Source organism: Carassius carassius, chromosome 37 (genome assembly GCF_963082965.1).
Source record: "Carassius carassius chromosome 37, fCarCar2.1, whole genome shotgun sequence".
Lineage (NCBI taxonomy): Eukaryota > Metazoa > Chordata > Actinopteri > Cypriniformes > Cyprinidae > Carassius > Carassius carassius.
This window is the reverse complement of record NC_081791.1, coordinates 28,478,010-28,503,009: the sequence shown is the minus strand read 5'-3', so window position 1 is coordinate 28,503,009 and position 25,000 is coordinate 28,478,010. Positions and strand designations below refer to the sequence as shown.

Sequence of the window (25,000 nt, the reverse complement as noted above, 5' to 3'; positions counted from 1 at the left end):
GATTTAATAATTGTTTATTTCTGAGCATTATTTTTATTGAGAAACTTTAGCAAACGTTAATAAATCTGTAGGTTGCATATTTTATTAAAATATAATAATAATAATTAATAATTATAATCATCATCAAACATAATACTAAATGATACTCATCATCATAACATTTGATTTAATTAATTTTATGTAATTATACATTTGTTTATAATTTTATTATTTTGGAGAAATTATATATTTTTCACATTTTTATCAGTATGTTTCATGTTTGTTCAAATACAACAGTAATAATACAATAATAATAATAATAATAATAGTAATAATAATAATAATAATAATAATTATCTTTATTGTAATTTTAATATTTACATTTATTCATCTGCAATAAGTATTATTATTATTGAGATACCATTTTAACACGTTTATATCTGTATGTTGCATATTTCTATTAAAATATAATAATAATAATTAATCAATACATTACTTAAGTACTATATATATATATGTTTTAATAAAAATCATGCATAATACAGATGGAAATGATTGCTAAAATATCTCATTGACCATGGGTAAAAAGTCTAAAGCGTCTCGCAACTGAGAAAAAGTGAAATGTGGGCCCTGGTTAGAGATGAATGAAAGTGATCAAAAATGTTTTGAATCTCCATCTATATATCAATTTTAGTGCAGGGCCAATACAAGACAGGTTTAGGTGAGCTAAGGTCTTTAACTTAAGCCTCTTCTTTGTTGCACAAGATGTAAAAGTGTGACAGCTTGCACGTAGAAGCACATCTCCTTATTATCCAATTCTTAAAGAACATTTCCTGTTGGCTGTCGGAAAGACTGCAGGTAAGGAAATATCCGGAGTCTTAACCGGCTTGGATCCGGACCAGCTCACACCTGAATCCTGCTCAATAACACAGAGTCTGACAAACAACTGCAGCACAAACCTGCACATACACAACACATTCATTCAGAGAGGACTTCTGCCACCTGCTGAGGGTGGAGCTAACAACAGAGGAAGCCAATCAGATTCAGCACTCCTAATGCATACTAAACTGCATGCTGTTTTTAAAATTAAATTAGCTTTATTTAATGACAAACATTACTGTCACATGACAACATTATGTTTTCAGTTTAATTCAGTGAATGACATCATCTCAAATAAATTAGACTTTTTACGATTTTTTCATTCGGGTCATATGTCACTGTCCACTTGCTGCATTGACTTCTGTCAAAATGTGCAGTATACAACAAAAAACACTGTGTCAAATACTGTATCCCACAATGCATTCTGCTCAACTTGATGAATGAGCCTGAGTATCTATACAATATTAAGAAATGTTTTTATTATAATAATAATAATTAAAAAAATAATCAGTGCATAAATGCATATATAAATGCATAAAGGCAAAATAAGCAAATGCATAAATGCAAGAAATGCCTAAATGCATACATGCATAAATAAGATCAAAAATACCTAAATGCATACATGCATAAAAGCAAAAATACCTAAATGCATACATGCATAAATAAAATCAAAAATACCTAAATGCATACATGCATAAAAGCAAAAATACCTAAATGCATACATGCATAAATAAAAGCAAAAATACCTAAATGCATACATGCATAAATAAAAGCAAAAATACCTAAATGCATACATGCATAAATAAATGCAAAAATGCCTAAATGCAAAATGTTAGTATTTAATATACACTATATATGCACACAGTTTAGTAGGTAGTAAGCTAGCGTTTTTTATCTTAAACACAGCCTAGCCCATTCTGCAAAGATTAGTAGCACAGGCTCTAATAAACAGAAGAAATTCCCTGCAATGTGAAACAGTGTGTGTGTGTGTGTGTGTGTGTGTGTGTGTGTAACTCTAAAAATGTCACCCAGAGTAAATAATAGCTTGACCACAGTCTTGTTAAAAACAGATAAAGAGTTTCCTGAATCCACTAAAACCTTCCTCCTTTCTTCCCCCTAGTAAAGAACACATCCTGTTTCGGGGTCAGTCTTCAGTTTTAGCTTCGCCTGTAACTGTGCATGTGACCACAGATTCCAGGCTGCCGCTAACGTGACATGCATTAAACCCAGAGAGGAATTTTTCATTTGGGCACAAGCCAAACGTCTCCACACAGACTCAACGCTTGGCTTCCGGAGCTGCTCTTCAGTAGGTCAAACTTTAGAGGTCACAGGCTAATTTGTAAAAATAACAGTTCGAAATGACTCTCATGACTCAAAACGTTGACGCACAGAGGTAAAGTATTTTAGGTGAACTATTCCTTTAAACAGACAAGAAAGGGCTGCGGAAAAACCCTCACGGCACACGGCTAATCATTTACCCATCCAGGTTGGAGGTTTTCCTGCGGCCATAGTTCAGAAGAAACATTCCTTTAGGTTTCCTGAGCTTTGTATATCGTGCTTTCTTAAGACAAACTATACTGACTGCAGGCTTTACTAAAGAACTCAGCTAAGCTCTGACCTTACACCAAGTTCACTTATCTCAAGAACACTAGAGAAATACTAATTCGGTGAACTGAACGCATAACAACATAAAACAATCACTAGGCTAGGCTACTGCAAATGCAAATTCCACAGTATATACTGCAGTGCACAGTACATAATTACTGTCTTAAACAGCAGTGTGTTATGTTGCTGTCACATGACCAAGAATATTTACATTGGCAAGAAGCATTCAATTATCATCTCAAAAATAAATACAATAATTGCACATTTGTGCATCTCTTGTACCATGAATACCACAAACTAGTGCTTCTGGAAAATGTTAGTTTCGGTAGTGTAGTGTAGGGTAGTTTGTTTGGAGCACTTACATACTGCACATTATGTATTATATACTTTAAAAAAAAAAAAAAAGAATGAGGATAAAAAATTAGGATAAAGCTTTAAATATTCAACAGTATGTAGTATGCAGTAAGCATTGCTTTAAAATGAGTTTGCTGCACTTGTCACTATTTATGCATAAATAATAGCAAAAATACATCAAGGCATTAATGCATAAACAATGCATACATAAATTCATAAATGCATAAACAACTGCATGAATGCATAAAAATACAAATACATGCATAAATAAAAATGAGGAAACTGTATTCAACAGTATGATACATGCAATAGTCAGCATGCTGTACTTGTCACATGAGCTCACTGCATTGCGTGAATACTTGAACTATCTTATTGACTAAGGACTTTTAAATATAGAAAGCTGCACTGTATTTAATACATACTGCATACTAACTTAAAATATGTGAAATGGCATGTTACACTGTCGCCACATGACCTTGCTAGGTAATGCAACTTGCAATGCAACGTGGGAGCAGTGCATGAATAAATAAAACACTGCTAAATTTAATTTGTAGATATAAGCATCAGATATATGGGCTTGAGCTGCAGATTTAGCATTCAGAGGCTGAAAACACTCCACAAAGGGGTCAGCAGAGGTAAAAACAGCCTAAGACAGACTGAGAGAAACACATTCATGATCCAAGCAGAACTTTAAAGCCTTCCCAAAGGACCTACAGGTTTTTTTTGTTTTTTACACCGATAGGGGCTGAAAGTCTGATCAACTGATCTAGAATCAGATCTGCCATGTGTGAGTATTGAGCTGCAGGGGTAAATCTGATCTGAGAACAGCAATAAGAATTGTTTTGTGGGTTGACGGCAGACACACTTGGTGGGATGAATGGTCAAGAACAGCATTAAGCTCTGGGTGACACTGTAACAGAGACAGATTGTGTGTGTGTGTGTGTGAGTGTGTGTGTGTGTGTGTATAACGGAGATGAATGGCTAGGATTTTGGCAATATGCCTGTGCACACAAACCACCGAGAGGCCTTGCTAAGCTTGTTTGTGTGAGTGTGTAATGTCCATGGACAAGGACTTTAGAACGGATGGCGAGCTCACTTTAACCAAAGCCTAACGAATGACAGAAGATACTCACGGGCTACGTTCACACTCCAAGCCTTAGTGCTCAGTTTTGATTCATTGCTCAGATCTGACTATTCACAATATTTTGTAAATGTGGCCAATATCAGATTTAAGTGTAAATTGGTAACGGTCCTGAAATGACCCACATGCACAAAAGAGCAACAAAGGCAACATACAGAGGAAAACCTGGAAGCCACTGTAGTCAGCATTTACACATATTTATTTTGATGCGGCATGGAAGCCAGACAAGGATGAGGAGAAAGTTTTGCATGTAGAGAGTTGTCTTCATAATACTTATGCCTACCACACTGAATTGACTCCCTTCATCCAAAGTGACATAAAAAGTATTAAGAATTCTGATAAGACTGTTCAAAGTGAGGTCGCATTGAAAAACATTGGATTTAAGATTACATATTGAAGTGGCCCAAACCTGAACTGGAAAAATCAGATTCTACGTGGTTTGTGCTGTACACACTGCTTGCATATGAGTATAAATTGTATTAGGGCCACTTTTGGGCTTGCAGTCTGAATGTAGCCATGCGGATACACTTTAAGGCTGAATGCATAATTTCTGTGCAACTAGTAGTAGGACCAATTACAACTGCAAAATACCAATCAAGTTTCTCAAAAATTCTTACTGCTCAATTTCTAGTCCCATCTCAAACTCTTCTAGAGCCCCTTTCACACTGCATGTTGGTCCCGGGAAATTGACAGTAAATTGCATGATTGCCTTCTGTGTGAACGCAAACACATCCCGAGTTTGAGTCGATCCCAGGTTGGGGACCTAGTAACATTTGGTTCTGTGTGAACAAAAGCCAGAACCAATGCCATAAAGGGTGTGTCATAGTTATCGTGCGACTCTTTTACCAGGTGTTTTGAAGGTAGATCAACGTTTGCAACGAAAAAAATATGTGCAAACTGTAATGAAGCAGAGTTCAGGAAGTTCATCACTATCTGCGCTAAAGCTGAGATCGTTTGTCTGCTAAAGTAAGAGTTAACGTGACTAGCGTTTTCGACTCATACATTACACATCACATCCTGAAGTCACAAGTCAGTACGGGATCTTTACGGGTTGTGTGTGAACGCACGCACAGATTCCGGGAAATCACTGGCAGTGTGAATGAACCAAAATCGAATGATCCAGGAACAAGGGCAGGATACATTACCCGTGTATTATCCGGAAACTCAGTGTGAAAGGAGCTTAGGACTCTTTTGAAGGTGAACCAACGTGACAATCTTCAGAAAGTAAATGTCTCAAACTCTAAGGGTGTATACACTTGCTAATGGCTTACATATAGTTGCAGATTAAACTTGAATAGAAGTACTTTGGCATCATAAGAATTACACACTTCACCTTAAATTGGAGATTAAGTCTGGAACAGCATGCAGGTTAAAGAACCATAAAGATCTGCTCTACTTACTCACCTGACAACCCCTCCTCTCGATCTCAGAGATGCATTTCTCGATGAGCAGTGGAACCATTAATCCAGAAGCTTCCCGTTCCACCACGCGCCGAGCCTCTATGCCAAACACCTGCATTTCGTGACCCCCCTCCTGGCCATCAAGAGAGTTCTGCCTCTGCTCCATGAGGCTCAGCTTCACGTAGATCAATCCACGTGGTTCCAGGCGGACGGCAAGCTGATGCGTCTTACTCACACGAAACAAAGCCGGGAGAACCACAGTCCCATGGCAGCATACCCGGTTCCTTCGTGGTGTGGACTCCCAACTGAAAACAACAAGTTTGAGGTGCTGAGCATTCTCCAACTCAATGTTGAAGGTGTGGTCCATGCCCAGGAAGGCTGTCCGACAGGTCAGCAAGGCTGTACGAGCTTTGTTGACAGAGTCCACCTGGATGGCGCAGTAGACATCACGGGAATCAACCCGCGGTGGCTTCAGGTCCTCTGCGCCATAGAAGTGCAGACTCATTAGTCCAGAGATATACGTTAGGCACTTTGGCTGCTCCGAGAAACTATATGAACGGAAGGCGTCGATATCCAGCTCTGTGCCAGGGAACTTCAGACTTCCGCCATTCCCATTAGGATCCCTGTCCCGGGCTTTACCATTCTTTCTTTCTGAGTTTCCATGCTTTCCTGACTTGGCGACAAGTTCGGGTGAGTCTCCATCACTCAAGTAACCTCCCTTACTGGCTGATTTGGGAACGCCACCACTATTGCTCCTCCTCTTATCGAAATTGTGCTGCGTAGAAACACTGCTGTCCAAATGGTACCACCAAATCACGTTACCGCTTGCCAATGCAGTCGTCACACCTGCTGGGGACAGTCTGGACTGGGGCTGGCTCAGCTCTGCCATCCCATTGGTTCTTGGTAAGTGAGCTCTGGGTTCTGATTGGCTGTTGCTGATAACCACATTGCTAGATAAGTTCCCTTTAACACTAAGCTTCCGACTCAGATCAGGTAGCTTCTTCATCTTCATAGAGAGTTTTCGGACAGTCCGTGGTGACTTGATTTTATCAGGAAAAGACCAGTTGATAGTAGTGCTCCTTTTAGCTGGGTTGGGACTAGAAGGGGGAGAAAGTCCACCAGTGGACTGCTCTGAAGGATCTGTGGAATGAAAGAGGAGGGTTTAATTAATACATTGACCAAGTCACTGACCCCCAGGTATAGCTGATCCTTAGATGAACTCATTACCATTTGTGGGTACATGTTTCAAGTGTATCTTATACCACAAGATTATTAAATTCCTTGTTTGGATTTGTTGATAGATCCTTAAATGTTTCAAAGCCAAATTATTTTCAAAAGGTAACAGTGATTGGGAATATTCAAAGCAAGGTACTTAATTACCAAATCTCTTGTTGCGTGCTCGAAACAACCCCCGTAACTAGTCAATTTCACCCATTATCCATAATTCTTTCCTATTGCCTTTCGGCTGTTCGCTCCTGTTTAGTCCACAGGATTCCCCTTTGCTCTATGCACGTACATGCCATAATAACTACATATATCCCAAAAAGTCCCTTTCCAGCTCAGTCACACACATCAAAAACAAAGAACATCTGTGTAACATTCCAGAGTGGAGCGATGAACCAGACCTTCCACTGGCCAAGAGCGTTGTGGTAAAAATGCTCCATCAGTCTCAGCATAATTTGCTCTTGCTTTTTCGATTAGTAGAGATTTCCTTTTATGAGAGACTTCTGGACCTGGGATGCAGTTATCTCCGCAGTGTGTTACCACAGTTATCATGCAGTGGCTGACAAATCAGATTTCTTGAACATGCAACCCAGATCAGTCTCCTTCCTCAACCTCGCCCTTTCTTTCTCTCTCTCATCACATGGCACGTTCATCTGCTTTACTACAACAGCGGCTCTGTTGCCACAGTTCAGGGCCTCCTTCAACACCCGCCGTTTGATCTGGTACTTACCCGCCTAGATAAAACAAAGACCCGATTCTGTTAAAAAGAGAGAGAGAGAGACATGCCAGTGTGAAGAGACCAAAAAAAGAGGGAGGCAAGGAGAAAGAGAAAGACTGTTTTGAGAAAGATCGATGTGGAGGAGATGGAGCAGAGGTTCACACTTTGGCAAGTTTGTGTGTCTTTTTAAAAGGACAGTTCACTTGAATATAACAATTTTTTTATTATTTACTCATAAACCGGGTCGGAAAGGTTCACTGATACATTTGCACAAAGGCTTAACTAGACAGCTTGCATTTACCTAGTTTGTTGTTTATCAATTCACGTTATTGTGAAGAAAATTATTTTTTAAACTTTTGTCTCTGAAACGACATTCCATTCTGCTGATGTCACCAAGGCCATGTGGGCGGGGAAAAATAATGTTAATAGGGATGCACTGAAATTAAAATTCTTGGCTGAAACCGAAAAAGAGAAAACCAAGGCTGAAAACCGAAACCGAAACACCGAAAGAAATCATGCCAATTATTAGTACCATTGCATTTATTGCTATGACCGTGTACTAACTTTACTAAAATTAAGACATTGCAATTGCATAAATTAATATTAAAGTTTCAAAGATAATTACAATTACATAAATTATAAAAAAAAAAACATAAAAATACATAATTACAAATTATGCAAATATTTATTAAGCACATTGCAACAATGTACAGTATTAAAATAAAATTCAAACTAAAAATTTATCCCACTCATGTGTATATTAAATAATAATGTACAGGCCTACTGGCCTGCAGAAAGGTTTTAAAATGAACTGTTCTCTCATAAAAACAAAGTGCATTTAGGTGAAGTGCATTTGAAATTGTTCTCTGTAGGACTAGAAAGTGCATTACTTCTCCAGTAGGAAAGTCTGTTATCACTTCTGGAGATGGGGACTTCAGACAGATAACCATCTAGCTGTTGAGCAGTTGAGCTTGTCATCTGCCTGACATTTGAGAAATATCTGAGAGAGTGTATTTAAATAGGGCCAGGGCATAAATAAACATTTTTATCAAATTAAAGCAGAAATCTAGCAGAAAAAAGGCTACAATCTGATATTATGTATGTATGTGTGTGTGTGTGTATATATATATAATGTCACATATATAGTAGCCTAAGAACAAAATAGCCAACGTATTATTATTATTATTTGAGGCACTTTCTTGCAGAATCCCACTGAACACATCAGACACCGAGGGTGCATGCCCCTCATCTGGTGCAGACACGAGTCTTTTTTTCTGTGCTCTGATCTCAGTCTCCTGCGCTTGGAGTTTCTCCGTCTCCACGCGGGTTCTCCGCATCCAGCGGGGCCTGGATCATTTCTTGTGCACGCTGCCTTATTTCCGCATCCAAGTAATGGTCTTTATAACGCGGATCAAGCACATTCGCGATGAAGTGCAGAGGATCCGAAAAGATCTCAGTGAGACGTGTGCTAACAGACTCTACATTTCTTTGTTTTCACTTCGTGGTCCGTCTTAATATCTTTGTTAGGAGACGCTTTAGTGCTGCGAATAAAGGAATAAGAAGAGAGAGAATGTTCTCACTGGTGTGAAGTGAATGTCGCGGGGAGCTCGTGGTCTGCGCTATGCAGGTGCACGTGCAGGTCGCGGTTTCTGTTTGCGTCATCACAACATTTCGGCCGTGTTGTTTCGGTGATAAAAGTCTATCGGCCGAAAACCGAAAATGCCATTTTCGGCCGAAGATTTTCGGTGGCCGAATATTTGGTGCATCCCTAAATGTTAACCAACAATATCACTTTTCACAAGCTTGTCTGAAGTTTAAAATCATTGGTTACCCGTAAGCCAATCAGATAACGTTTGGTTATGACGTGTTTTATTCACCTCAAACTTCCACTGAAATTACAGGAATGCTGCGAAAACAAAACCATCGAGCGGAATACCGGAGTGAACATGGCAGTTCACAATCACAATTGTCGCCTTGCTGGACTTTTGCCTCCCCAGTTTCTCGCTAACAATCGGTAACAATTGATAAATTTTACTTTTCCCAAAACTTTTCGGGATTTGGGAGTAGGGCCACAACTTCACCTCCATTTAAAATGTGAAACAAATTCTCCACTACAGAGCAAATAGCATCCCGTGTCTCTGTGTCCGTTTCGATTTCCCTAACCTAAACTACAATCATAAATTCGGTGCTTAGCGTCTACGTACAAATATAATATACAAGTAAATATACAAATAGTTCATACAAACTGAAGGCAAAGTGTGAATAAGATCTGAAAGCTAATTTGATTTATTACAAAAAGTCATTTTAGAAAATTGTAAATATTCGCCAGAGCAACTGTTTGTAACAACGATAATAATTAGAAATATTTATTGTGCACGAATGTGCATATTAGAATGATTTCTGAAGGATTATTTAATGAAGACCAGAGTAATGATGCTGAAAATTCAGCTGCGCATCACACCAATTAAATACATTTTAAAATATAAACGTTAATCACATAGAAAACAACTATTTTAAACTGTAATATTTCACAATGTTTTTACTGTATTTTGGGGCAAATAAATGTAGCCTTTATTGAGCATAAGAGACTTAAAAAATCTAAAAAAAAAATCTAAACTTTTAGTGTATGCAAAGCACAATAAACAATCCTGATTAATTAATGCAATTATAGTTTTTAACTTTTCATGCATACCCAACTAATTTAACAGTATAAATCCCTACACGCAACTGAAAACCTAGATGTGAATGTGACACCACACACACACACACACACACACACACACACACACACACCCCTCAGAATACAGCATCTCTAATCAAAACACTAGATTTATTTAAAGGGTTTATATAATTAATATATATATATATATATATAATTTTTATTAACATACTGTAAGTTGCAGAATTCGATTTTGTTGATAACACTCACTGACTGTGTGTGTGTTTATTATACATGTTTAATTGCGACAGGTGGAGAGTGGGCCAATCTGGTCACTAGTCACACTAATTATAGAGTGTCAGAAGACATTTTACAGCCTTATCTGCCACACACACACACACACACACACACACACACACACACACCCTGTGCCATTAGTGACAGAGAAAACTGGAGCATTTATCTGAGATCGTGAAGTCTGATGTCATGGACTGTGTGTTGAACTGATCTCAGATCTGCTCTCTAAATGATTCAAGAGCTTTATTTAGAACCACAGAACAGAGCTTCGTTACACACACACACACACACACACACACACACACACACACAAGGTCAGGGTGAATGGCTACCTTTCGTAACGCCACACTCCGATCCTGTTACCTGCCACCCACAGGATTGTGGGTAATATTACCTTCTCCATGTAATCACTCATTTAAAAGGCGAGCGTGACTCAGTTTGTGTGGCTCATGTTTCGGAGGGGTGTTGGGACGCACATGCAGCCGGGAGCTAAAGTCAACAGCACATGAGGAAAGTTCCGGAATGGAACACAACACAGCATTCAGAACAGAGCCTAAATCACACACACACACACACACACACTCTCTTCTTACACAAACGTGGCAGGAGCTCAACCAACGCGCTGAGGAACTTCACAACACACTGAAAAGTCACAACAGTGACCTTTGAAAACACAAAACAGCCATTTAGTTTATTTTTTTGTAAAGTTTGAATTTGATCATATGAGTCAGAAATTGATTGGATTGGAAAATAGTGGACTTTTGTACTGTGTTCAGAAATCAAACTCTTACACACTTCCTGTGCTGTTTCTACACTGTACACCTGATACCTGGATGAGCTTCTACAATCGCCAAAATGTGCATTATGCAACAAATGACGATTCATATATAATGTGAAGAGTGTTATTTATATACTAATACTTACTGTACATTTTATTAATAGTAATAGTTAGCTTTTATTTTCACAACATTTAATTTCAGTAAAACTTTTAGTAATTGTGTTATGTGCATTTGTCATTTTTATTCGTTTTAACTTCAAATATTAACATTTAGTGTTAATTTATTTTTATTTTAGTATTTTAGCTTTTATAATTCACTTCCAGTTTTAGTGCATCGACTGAAATAAATTAAAATGAGATTTTAAGTATTTTATTTCAGTTTGTTTCATATATATATATGTATATATTTTTTTTCATTAGCTTTTATTTTTATTCTTTGTTTTTATTTGAATTGTAGTTAATTTTGAAATGAGCTTTTTATTAGCTTTTGTTTATTTTAATAATATAATTCAGAATTATTAAAAAAGGTATTGCAGTTTTAATTTTAAATCAGTTTTAGTTTTTACTTCAACCTAAACTAAATGAATATTAGAAATATTGTCAACAGACCATAATAAGTTCAGGTTTGTCATCTAATATTTATATTTTATTTCAGCTTTATTTCAATTAAGTTTTATTATACCACTACTAGTGTATAGTTTTTTATTATTATTATTTGCTTTTATTTTTATACTTTGTTTTTATCTTAATTAAACTTTTATTGGTTTTTGTTTATTTTAAATATTACTAGTTTCATTCATTTTTATTGCAGCCTTTTTGTTTTAGTTCCGTTTAATTTAGTTATTAATTTTAGTGCTACAACTTAAAAGGAAACGTTGAAAGTTTAGTGTTTGTGTACTAATATATATCTAAATGTAATGCAAATGGTTTCACGTGATGTTTTAAAGTAGACAGCACACTAGTTTTTCTAAATAGCATAATAATGTCAGCACATCAAACGAGCGCTAGTCAAACAAACAGAGCCGACGCTAACACCCGCTAACAGACATGAAGTCAAAGACGTGTTCGTAGCCTCCAGAGAAGCGTTAGCTGACAGCTTCACTAGTTCACTGACAGCAGTCTTTAATAGACACGACTGCATTACTGAATAATGTCACACATTCATCTGACGCTTAATATAGAGCCGCGAGAGTTCATTTACACGCCTGGAGTTCACAGCTTTCAGACTCATGTCTTGGGTTTGAATTGTTTTATACATGCATCTGAAAATGTAATATGCACCAAATGTCTTCACAAACTTGTATAAGAAGCACTTGGTTTCCCTTCAAAATAAAAGCAGTAAAACATTTGAAAATTAGGAAACTAAAACCTTTGAGGGCATAAATATTAGTATTACAATTTTACTATTGTGCTGTAAAATGAAATAGTAAACTGATAGAGCTACTACAACTGTTATTATTATTATTATTATTATTATTATTATTATATATATATATATATATATTCTGTTTTAATATTTTTATTGGGGCCAAACTGTGTAGCCTTACAAACAAGCAAAAGTGTAACAAAATGTTTGTTTGTTTTTTATGTATTTAATTTTTTGGAGTACATTTTACAAGAAAATACTCTATAGGTCTTTCTGCATAAATAAAAAAACACATTTAAGAATACATGTTCAATGTTTTAAAATAAAATTATTATTATTATTAATATATTTATTTCTTTAAATTATTTTACAGTCAAATATTACTATAGCAATATTCATAACTTTAGCAATATAATTCAATAATAATAATAAAATGTTATTATTATATTTTATTTTAATTATTTTAGTCAGGTGTTACTAAAGTATTATTTTTCATTTTAGTAACAATTAAAAAAAATATATGTTTAAATTATTTTACAGCCAAATGTTACTAAATAAATATTTCTCATTTTAGCAAAATAATTAAATAATGATAATAAAATGTTATTATTTTATGTTATGTTATTTTTATTTTTACAGTCAAGAATTACTACAGTAATATTTTTTCATTTTAGTAACATTCAAACATTACAGTCAAATATTACTAAATACATTTTTCAAATTTTAGTAATATAATTAAATAATAATAATAATAATATGTTTTATTATTATTATTATTATAGTCTTTATGATATATAGTCAAAATTTCTGGACCAAACTGTGAAGCCTTACAAAAAACGTGCATTGTAAAATAAATATATATATATACTTATTTTACAAGAAAATAGTATTTCAGACAATCTGCTTAAAAAACTAAAAACATTTTTAATGATTAAATCCTAAAAAAAAATTCAGTGCAGCTCACGTTTTTTTTGTTGTTGTTGTTGTCTTTAATCGCATTTTTTATCCCAATAGCAGTTTTTTTTTTAAATCAGGAAGTCCCAATAAAAATGTTCATGCAAATACAAAACCTGAAACTATAAAGTGTCTTCATTCATCCAACACTTCAGAATGTAAACCCTCACACAGATCTGAATAGTACTGTTCCAGACAGGTTTGATGAAGCTGTACCTGTGGCTCTGCTCTCGTCCTGCGTCTGTCTCTCGTCTGCGTCCGCTCGTCTCGTCTGGACTCTGATGACAGGGACACAGCGCGGCTGATCGGCCTCTTCATCCTCCGGGATTGGGTTGTACCAGATCTCTCCCTCGTCGTCGGCGTCGTTCTCCTCGGCCGGTTCGGTGCGCTGTTTGACTTCAGCATCGGCCGGACGGAGAGGACGAGGACGCACTTCTGCAGACACCAGCGGACATTTACAAGGGCACCCAACTATTAAAACATTAGAGGAGAAGCTGGAGAACAGTATTGGTACTAGTGTTCATTAGTATACATTATAAGTAAACTATGAAAGATTCTATTCATTATAAGTATTAGATGTAAATTTGAAATGTGGCTAGAACTGCAATTAGTGAATTAAATTCAAACTGAAATAATAATAATAAATTATAAATAAATAAATAAAACTATTTAGAAATATCTTGGCTAAAAAAGAAGTGTGAAGTACTAAATGTGTAAACTGAAATAAACCTTAAAACTGAAATAAAATAAATAAATAAAACTATAAATATATTTTTAAAAAAAATAAAACAAAAAAAAAATAATAAGTGACAAAGGTACACAGTTAATAAAATAAACTTAATTGAAAAAAAACTCAAAATATAAATATAAAATAGCTTGGCAAAAAAAAAAATTAATTACTTAAATTGTAATTGAATTGCTTAAACAGTTTACTTAAAACTGAAATAAAAATAAATAAAACCATTTAGAAATATAAAGATTTACAAAAAACTAAAAATATTTTTTTTTATTAAAGTGAATCAAACTTTAATAAAAGTTACTAAAAGTTACTAAAAATGAAAAAAAAAACTAAACTGAAAAAGAAATAATAAAATTAAAAATATAAAATATGAAAATGAATTTGATGGACTAAAATAGTAAACTGGAATAAACCTTAAAACTTAAATAAAAATGATAAAACACAAAATATAAAAATAAAATAGCAATTAAAATTTTTTTTAATGAAATTTAGTTAATATTTTGAGGTATTAAAATTATAAATTGAAATAAACCTTAAAACTGAAGTAAAAATAAGTGAAATAAAACTATTTAGAAATATAACACCCTCTCCCCGTGAAAGAAAAAACGAATGAAAATGACAAAAGCAATAACAAAATTACTAAAAATAGAACTAAACTAAAAACAAAAATTATAAAAAATGTGTTAATTTAATAAAGCTGAAATAAAATAGAATACATATTAGATGTAAAATTAGAAGAAAATGTGACTTGTTTTACATTTGCAAAGTACTGAAATGACTAGATAAAATAAAAGTAAAACTGAAATAAGACTGAATTAAAAACATAAATTAAATACATTTTTTTTTAATTATAAGACAATTTAACAATTAATGAAGGCACATACCAAAAATAGTAAAAACTAAAATTAAAAAATAAATAAAAAGGCGTATTTGGTATACCTGTCTGTATATTTCTATAAAATGCAAATGTATTTTCAGTTTTAGCATTCATTTTAAATTTAATTCGGTTTTAGTAATCATGTTATGTGCTTTTAAATTGTATTCTTATGTTAACATTAATGAAAATGATTAAAAACATTTTTGTTAGCTGAAATTAAATCAAATATAGAGACTGAAGTTGAACTACTAAAATTACTAAGTGAAATAAAGGTATATTAAAAAATATTTAGAAATATAACAAAGCAAACTGCTTTAAAAAAAACGAGTTACAAGTTACCGAAGTGTAGTTACATTTAATTTGATAAAGAAGAAACGAATGTGTGGATTATTAAAACACTTAAAATAATTCTATCATGATTAACTCTGTAAGCATTCGGTGAGAGAATCAAGGTTAGCGGTGCACACCTCTGTCTGTCAGTGTTTGTGTTTGTGTTTGTTCCTCCTCGGCTGCAGGGGGCGCTGTGACGGAGCTCTGCTGGAGCCACTGACGTTTCTTGGAGACTGTGATGTGGTTAAACGGGGTCTGACGCTGACAGATAAACTCCATCGCTGCGGCAAACACAAACGAACAAAACCAACACTTCTGCTGATTCAGCTCATCTGACTGCTGCTATTAGCGCAAAACATGCAAGTGCATCCGGTCAGATCGAACACAAGTCCAAAATCATACCCTAAAGAGTCATTTATTGTTTCTGGTTTCATAAAAATCTCAAAACCTGACAGCATCTTGCATCATGAAACCATTTACAGACTCTCGCTGCTTTCTAATATTCACAAGCAGTGCTGTTACCGTAAACTAAAACTAAGCTACTAAAAACATTTTCGTTCATCGGTATTGCGCTGGATTCAAATAAAATATTAAACTTAAACTTAAAAATGAGAAACTAACTGGAATGTGTTTCCTAAAATTACTAACTGAAACTAAATAAAAATAAATCAAAACTATTTAACGGATATAGAACATCTAATAAACGCACTTAATAAATTTAGTAAAAAACTGAAAAAATAACATTTCTAAAAATTTTAAAAAAGTAAATATCAATAAAGACTATAAAAGTACATAAAGGAAAATAATTTTAAAAAAAGCCTAAGTGTAATCGGAAGTATACAAATTACTTACTAAAATAATAAAATAAAAAACGATTACTATATAACTATAAATATGAGAAAAGCACATAAAAATATTACTTTAAAAATTAATTAAATAATATAAAAGCTCCTTTAAAATATCAATATGTAATATCGATGAATAAACAAAAAGGAAAAATGCTTACATGTTTAAGGTGAATAAAATCGCTACATGAAAAAAATACGAATAAAAAAAATGTTTATGACAAAAGCACGTAAAATTAAAACGAAAAATGAATATTAAAACTGAAAGTATAAAAATAAAATATCATTTGAAAATATAAATGAAAACGGTTAAAAAAATGTTGCCTTGCTACTAATGAAATAATAACGGAATAACAAACAAAAACAAAAAAATACAATTTCACTTATCACATCACAAAACTAAACATCTGAGCAGAAGCAGCACTTAAAACATACAGCTACATATTCATAAGCAAATATTTTTTTAAGGTATGTGGTTGCAAACAATTTATTTTAGCTACATTTAAAAAAAGTAAATGTTGAAAGTTAGTCAACTAAATTTGTTTATTTAAATGTAGCTAAAATAAATGGTTTGCAACCACTTACCTTAAAAAAAAAATATATATATATATATATATATATATATATATTGTATTTTTATGGGAACCATCCTCCAAGCAGCAGAGCCTTGATAAAGCGATGGTCTGTGTTTGTGGATTACAGGCTGGTGCTTGGACACTTTCACACGAAACAATGCAGCAGCGGTGTGTTATTATGCCAGGATGAGAAACTCGCTCAGTGTGTGTTTGAGAGGTCAAAGAGCCCTAAAAAAAACCCTCGAACGCTTAATTAGAGCTGCTGTTCTGTCAGAGAGCCAACAAAACATAAATGTACGCTAGCGTTCAAAACTGTTTGGGTTCGACAAGGTTTTGTAATGATTGTGAGAGTTTCTTCTGCTCACCAGTTGCAAAATATTCGTACAGTTTAAAATATATGTTTTATGTGTGCATATATGCTAACATCTAAATTATTGTTGTGATCAAACCTAAATCAAAAGCTGGACAACAAATTCTGAATGGTGCATAATCAAACTACTTAAAATATAAAGAAGTGCACTATATATATATATATATTAATTAGTGCCGTTGAACGATTAATCGCATCCAATGTTTTGATTACATAATATATGTGTGTGTACTGTGTATATTGATTATTTATATATAAATACACACAAATGTATGTATATGTTTTGGAAAAATATGCGATGTTTATATTTTAAATATATTTATATATAATATCAATTATATGAATATAAATATATACATAAAAAATTTTCTAAATATATACTGTATGTGTGTGTCTTTATGGTATATATACATAGTAAATGTACACCGTACAGACATGTATATTTTGTAATTAAAAACATTTATTTTGGATGCGATTAATCATATATACAGTACAGTATATATATTACAATGTGTATTTAAATTATTAAAATATTTATTTTATACATAGTCTTTTAAAAATAAATATATTTTAAATATATATATATATTTAATGTTTTAATACATTGGTTTTGTTTTACAGATACCTATACCTATAAATATTTATATAAAAATTTTAAACAATTTTTTTTTAATAATTTACATTTTTGCATAAATATTTTAAATATTTTAACAAGTAAATAAAAATAAAACAATACAAATATGTAAAACATTTACATTTTTTTTTTAAAGTTAATAAATATTAACATATAGTGTTGTCACGGTACCAAAATTTCAGTATTCGATACCGATACCAGTGAAAATCCACGGTTCTCGGTACCAATTTCGGTACCAAAGCAAAACACAAAAATATGCTAATTAAAAAAATAACTTTTTAGCACTAAAAATAAAACCAATGCCATTCTTTATACTTATTTACAATTGTGTTTAAAGTTTTTCTAAAAGTAATATAATTATAAAAAACAGTAAACAAGTTTCACCCAAATTTAATTTGTCTTTTAATTTATGAAATTTAAACATTTTATTTTTGGTAAATAAAGGGGATTTGCTATTAAAATTAAAACATGGAAGAAATATTGTGATTTATTTCTTTAAAAGATAAAGTTTTATAATTTTTTTCAACAGTAGCAGTATCACATACATTTTACTAAATAATAGTAATATTTCTAGCACAATGCCTTTATGTAAAAATTTACTTTAAGGCCAAATGAATGCATATTTGTCATTTGAGTATTGATAATACTACTACTAATTATACTATCATACTAATGTATATACAATGCACTATGAATTGATGAGCTGCTGGGCTCATGAATATTAATCACGTTGTCTGCGTTCGGTCAAACTGATTTGCTGAAATCAAAACAGGGACGGTAAGAGATCAGCGCCAGCCAATGACATTGCCATTTGCGCATTAGCTCCGCCCACTACCGGAGAAACCGGATGAAAATTAATGAATAATTCTAAATGAACTCCATTATTTTGACAGGAGAAGACAACAAAGAACAGTTTACATATAGCGTGTCGATTCAGCGTGGTAAGACTCTCTCTCTCTCTCTCTCTCTTTGCATGTGTGAGAAACAGCGCTATCAGTAAAGCGACGGTGAGTCGTGCGCCTTCACAAAGAGTTTACAGAGCATCAAATACAGGTGCGCTGTGCGTCCATTGAGATGAACTGAAAAGTTCAGATCGCTTGATGGAGAGAGAACTCTGAAGCTCAGATGCTGAAATTAATGCAAGCGTCATGCGCTTCAGTCTATGTAGTAAACAAACCCGCACGTCTCTGCCATTCATTAATTCACACAGAGACGCGCAGAACACGCATTCATATTTCAAACAACTTTTGCGGCTTAACATTTACAGATACAGGTCCATATAGAGATTTGATTTGATTAATGTATGCTAAATTTGACAAATTCCATGACTGTCCATATTAAAATGTAAGTTTCATTTTCATGACTGGATTTTGAGATTCCGTCCTCGTTTTCTGCTTCGCGGCGGCGGAAATCATAGCGCTGAACCCCTTCTTTTACTGTCTATGGCTGAACCGGGTTTGAACGGGACCTCGGTACTACCGGTACCTGGTACCGTCACATTTAAATTTTTTTAGTACCGACTTGGTACCGAAGTACCGGGTCTTTTGACAACACTATTAACATAAATATTTCAAATTTTGAAATGGTAATTGAAATATTCAAAAGTATTTAAAAACATATTTTTAAAATGTAAATAAAAACTAAAAATATTTATATAAATATTAAAAATGTAAATAAACAAATAATTTACAAAAAAATTAAATATTTAAAATATTTACACAAATATTTAAAAAGTAAATAAACAAATACAAGTAAATAAATAAATAATTAATTAATTTACCAAAAAAAAAAATTCAATTATTTATACAAATATTTTAAATATTTCAATAATGAACCCTCTATAAAAGCAGAAAATAACTTCCAGGGCAGTTTCTGAGTCAAAAGCACATCAGTGCATCTGATGTTCTTCAGTTGTTATTATCTGTGGTGTGAGCGTGCATCATGGGACAGATCTAGGTTTTAGTCTGATACACATGACCCTGTCAGTCTCTGAGTCAAAGCGGGTCTGGGGTGAATGAGAGCACATCAAACCTGGATTATTTCACTGCTAAAACAGTCAGTATATGATTACAGACGCTCAGATGTGTTATTACAGCTCAAGCATTTACCAACAACACAATCATGTGATGCTGCACTTATATAAGGTGGATTTGAAACTCTCGCTAAGCTCTTTAGCGGCTCTTTCCCGCTCCGATGATTTTCCTCTAAGAACGGGGTGGAAAAGAGAAAACAAGGTGTTGGAAATACGGGTCAGATTCACCCCAATCACTGAAAAACAGGCCTCACGTGATCAGATTCATTCCTTCTGTCAGCATTATCAGCACTAATGAGCTGTAAATGAATCTGGATCATCTGCTGACATTCGTAATCCACACCACAATCACAGAATTAACCCTCGCCAGACAGCAGTTTATCAACCGAAACCTGACTTCATCAGGAACTCAACCATGATATGATTTCAGCTGAAGTGAGAGACGGTAAAAGATGGTAAAAATGTGCTTGCTTTCTCTAAAACTGCATGTGACTACAGATGTGTTTACTATTTATTGCATTAAAACTCCAATCACAATGTCTGATTTAAACATGCATGCAAAAAACTTTAGCTTTATAATACTAACAAACAAATAAATAAAGTTCATTTCATTATTAAATAAACGAGAAATGCAGATTGACTCAAACATGCAATTGAAAAAATAGCTGAATAAAATCCAACGGTATCAATAAAATAACAGAATGCCAATTGCAAACACTCAAGAAAATTAACAAAACATTAAGTAAAATGAAAAATATAAAGTAACTCATTTTGAAAAACGAATCGCATCTCAATGCTAGAACAGGAATGCTTTAATAGCTGATGAAGTTGACCGAAGACTGTGCTGTAAACCACTTCAGAGCGGTTCCTGATGTACAGAGAGTGTGTTTGAAGAGCGAGGCATGCGTGACTGTGTGTGTGTCTTCAGTCTGACTGCGCTGCTGCGGGGTTTGGGTTATTGTGAGGTTACACAGTTCAAAGCTCAGCGGTGACGCTGTTAAAGGGTCTTTCATGAAGGAGGACGAGCTCAAACACGCCCAGGATTCCTCTGAACTCACTCACACACACACACACACACACGTTTGTTTTTGTGTAAAGTGTGTTCATCCCATAGGTGTAATGGTTTTTATACTGTACAAACTGTATATTCTATGGCCCTACACCAACCCTACACCTAACCCTAACCCTCACAGGAAACTTTCTGCATTTTTACTTTCTCAAACAAACTCATTCTGTATGATTTATAAGCGTTTTGAAAAATGGGGACATGGGTTATGTCCTCATAAGTCACTGTCTCCATGTAATACCTGTGTCATACCCATGTCATTATACAGAGTTGTGTCCTGATATGACACAAAAACAAGAACACACACACACACACACACTTATACTAGGGATGCATCGATTCGATAATCAGGATCGTTATCTGCTCCGATACTGGCATCTCCTGCTGATCGTGTATTGGTCAGACGGTCAGATCAAACTATGTCTCGTTCACTTACTAGTGTCAAAACAATGAAACTCTCTTCAAGAGCGCACAGATAAAGAAAAGGCACATTAAACTTACGTAAAGATTTAATACACTACGTATCGATATCTTTGAACCAGTTTACCAAATCAGACTGAATTGTTTGAACTGGTTCGCATCTCCAGTAAGCATTAATCCACAAATGACTTTAATTTCTATATAAATGTATATACGTGTTTTTTCATGAATGTATTTTACAACAATACAGAGAGCAACGTGTAACATATTCACTTATTCACTTTTATTTGTAAATATTTCATTAGATTTGATAAAATTATTGTGCACCCGTGATTTTTCTAGAATCTAGAGTATTTTATGCTGCTGAATTATCCAATAACCTAGTTTATAATAGTATTTTTGTCAGATTATGATTATATATTTTTTCATTTGTTATTTTTAATTAAAATGTAGTTGTGTTTAGTGTTGTCACGGTACCAAAATTTCAGTATTCGATACCGATACCAGTGAAAATCCACGGTTCTCGGTACCAATTTCGGTACCAAAGCAAAACACAAAAATATGCTAATTAAAAAAATAACTTTTTTTATACTTATTTACAATTGTGTTTAAAGTTTTTCTACAAGTTATATAATTATGAAAAACAGTAAACAAGTTTCACCCAAATTTAATTTGTCTTTTAATTTATGAAATTTAAACACATTTTATTTTTGGTAAATAACGGGATTTTCTATTAAAATTAAAACATGGAAGAAATATTGTGATTTATTTCTTTAAAAAATAAAGTTTTATAATTTTTTCAACAGTAGCAGTATCACATACATTTTACTAAATAATAGTAATATTTCTAGTACAATGCCTTTATGTAAAAATTAACTTTTAGGCCTAATGAATGCATATTTGTCATTTTAACTGAACTTAAAACTGGTGGTGATGCTTAAGATATTTTTTGTCATTGATGGTTTCTGTAAAAAAAAAATAGTAATAGATCATATTAATTATTATTAAAAGATAATACTACTACTAATTCTACTATCATACTAATGTATATCCAATGCACTATGAATTGATGAGCTGCTGGGTTCATGAATATTAATCACGTTGTCTGCATTCGGTCAAACTGATTTGCTGAAATCAAAACAGGGACGGTACTAAATCAGCGCCAGCCAATGAAATTGCCATTTGCGCATTAGCTCCGCCCACTACCGGAGAAACCGGTATGTCTTCTGCTTGTTCAAAAATGAATATGAATAACTCTAAATGAACTCCATTACAGGAAAAGACAATAAAGAATAGTTTACATATAGCATGTCGATTCAGCGTGGTAAGACTCTCGCTCTCTCTCTCTTTTGCATGTGTGAGAAACTGAAAAGATCGCTTGATGGAGAGAGAACTCTGAAGCTCAGATGCTGAAATTAATGCAAGCGTCATGCGCTTCAGTCTATGTAGTAAACAAACCCGCACGTCTCTGCCATTCATTAATTCGCACAGAGATGCGCAGAACACGGATTCATATTTCAACTTTTGCGGCTTAACATTTACAGATACTGGTCCATATGGAGATTTGATTTGATTAATGTATGCTAACTTTGACAAATTCTATGACTGTCCATATTAAAATGTAAGTTTCATTGTCATGACTGGATTTTGAGATTCCGTCCTCGTTTTCTGCTTCGCGGCGGCGGAAATCATAGCGCTGAACCGGGTTTGAACGGGTCCTTGGTACTACCGGTACTTAAAGAAACCTGGTAGTGTCACATTTAAAATTTTTTAGTACCGACTTGGTACCGAAGTACCGGGTCTTTTGACAACACTAGTTGTGTTTATGTAGTAGATTGTGTTTGACACAAAAAAGAGTGATGATCAGGTCAATTCTTTCAATTCTACAGTGATTAAAAAAAACTGTGCTGGTATCAGATTGGATCGGTTTGGATCAATATCGGACTGGATCCGTATCGGATTGGATCGGTATCAGATTGGATCGGAATCTGACTGGATCGATATCGGATTGGATCGGAATCTGATTGGATATATATTTTGTATTGGATCGGTATCGGTTTGGATCGATATCGGATTGATCGTATCGGATTGGATCGGTATCAGATTGGATCGAAATTGGATTGATTGTATCAGATTGGATCGCTATCGGATTGGATCGGTATCGGATTGATCGGTATCGGATTGGATCGGTATCGGCAAATACTCATTGGTATTGGATCAGATCAATTCTGAATTTTTATATTGTTGCATCCCTAACTTATACACACACTTATTTACACACTTACACTTATACAAACACACACACACATGCATTTGTGGTTTATGGGAACTCTGCACAGGCGTAATGGTTTTTCTACTGTACAAACTGTATATTCTATGGTCCTGCACCTAACCCTAAATCCTCACAGGAAACTTTCTGCTATTTCAGATTTTCAATACACTCCATTCTGTGTGAATGATAAGCTTGTTTCCTCATGGGGACCAAAAAAATGTCTCCACAAGGTCAAGATCTACTGGTATTTCTATCCTTGTGAGGACATTTTTTGCCCATAATGTGATAAATACCAGATACACACACGCACACTTACACACAAACAAGTGTGAACTTTAGTCAGGTCTAAATATGGTGCAGTGGACTCGATTACAACAGCCGTCACTCAAGGGATCGGCTGAAACAATTACAGAGGGAAAAACCACTGATGCAAACACTTCCCAAGAACAGCTTTCAAGGAAATCCAAATAATAAAAGCCAACTACAACTAGAAAACCATTTGGAGACTTTGGGCACATTTTGTCATTTAAAAATGCTAACCCAAAAATCTGAGCAAAACTATTTTTAAATGTGTATTTAATTTTTTACTAATATTTTTATATAAGTGATGGTAAATCAGCATATTAGAATGATTTCTGAAGATCATGTGACATTGAAGACTGGAGTAATGATGCTGAAAATCTAGTTTTGAACAAATAAATAAATTACATTTTAGAGTAAGATAAAATACAAAAAACAATATTTTAAATTGTATTAATATATCACAATTTTTTCTGTATTTTTGATCAAATAAATGCAGCCTTGATTGACAAACATAGGCTATATATGTAATTTCAATTGCTTTTCCACAAAAATATTTTGCTTGTACAGTTTGTGTATTTAAAAAAAAAAAAAATATCTCTTAATATTAAAACTTGATGCTTCAGTTTCATGGAGATTGTCTCGAAAAAGCAAAGCTCAGAAATCTTCCTCATTTTAAAGTCCTACAACAACCCAAAAATCCACAGCAAAAGTATTAATAAATATAAACAACACTTAAAAATATCTGAATGTCATTAGATTACATAATAAAATATCAAATTTAAGTGTCTGTATCTGCATGTATCAAATGCTGAAAGATCTTTAACCCTCAATCGGTCCTTGGGGTCTATATGACCCCAATCGACTTTTCATTAGTTAAAAAAAAGGATTCCCTTCATCTCAGAGGATTAAAATTTTGTGACTTTTCCTACATTATCTATCTATACATACACAAAAAAACTGGGCTTGATTCGGTTGTTCTGAAGATGTGTAAAAAAAAAGTTGCTTAATCTGGTCATTGGGGTCAATATGACCCCAATTGAAAATGAATGGGAAATGCAAAAAAACGTGTGTTTTTTCCATTTGTCCCCCCAAAAAATAAAATAAATGCAACATAAATCTGAAAATTTTCACACAGAAATTAAGGCCTGGTACTTGAGCACAAATGCAATGTAGAAAACACATG

General features: G+C 33.8%; 1 protein-coding gene across 3 annotated transcripts in view; it reads right to left on the bottom strand.

The window, feature by feature from the left end:
* LOC132118593 (rho GTPase-activating protein SYDE2-like) overlaps positions 1-25,000 on the bottom strand; it is a 42,753-nt gene that overhangs the window by 10,729 nt on the left and 7,024 nt on the right. For 2 of the 3 annotated variants that reach the window (XM_059528540.1, XM_059528541.1), the window contains exons 2-4: positions 15,438-15,581; positions 13,571-13,789; positions 5,363-6,498 (exon numbers count right to left, since the gene is read on the bottom strand). In XM_059528540.1, the coding sequence (XP_059384523.1) occupies positions 5,363-6,498; positions 13,571-13,789; positions 15,438-15,581 (1,499 nt within the window). The remainder of the gene's footprint in view (positions 1-5,362; positions 6,499-13,570; positions 13,790-15,437; positions 15,582-25,000) is intronic. The other variant, XM_059528542.1, reaches the window with a different exon arrangement.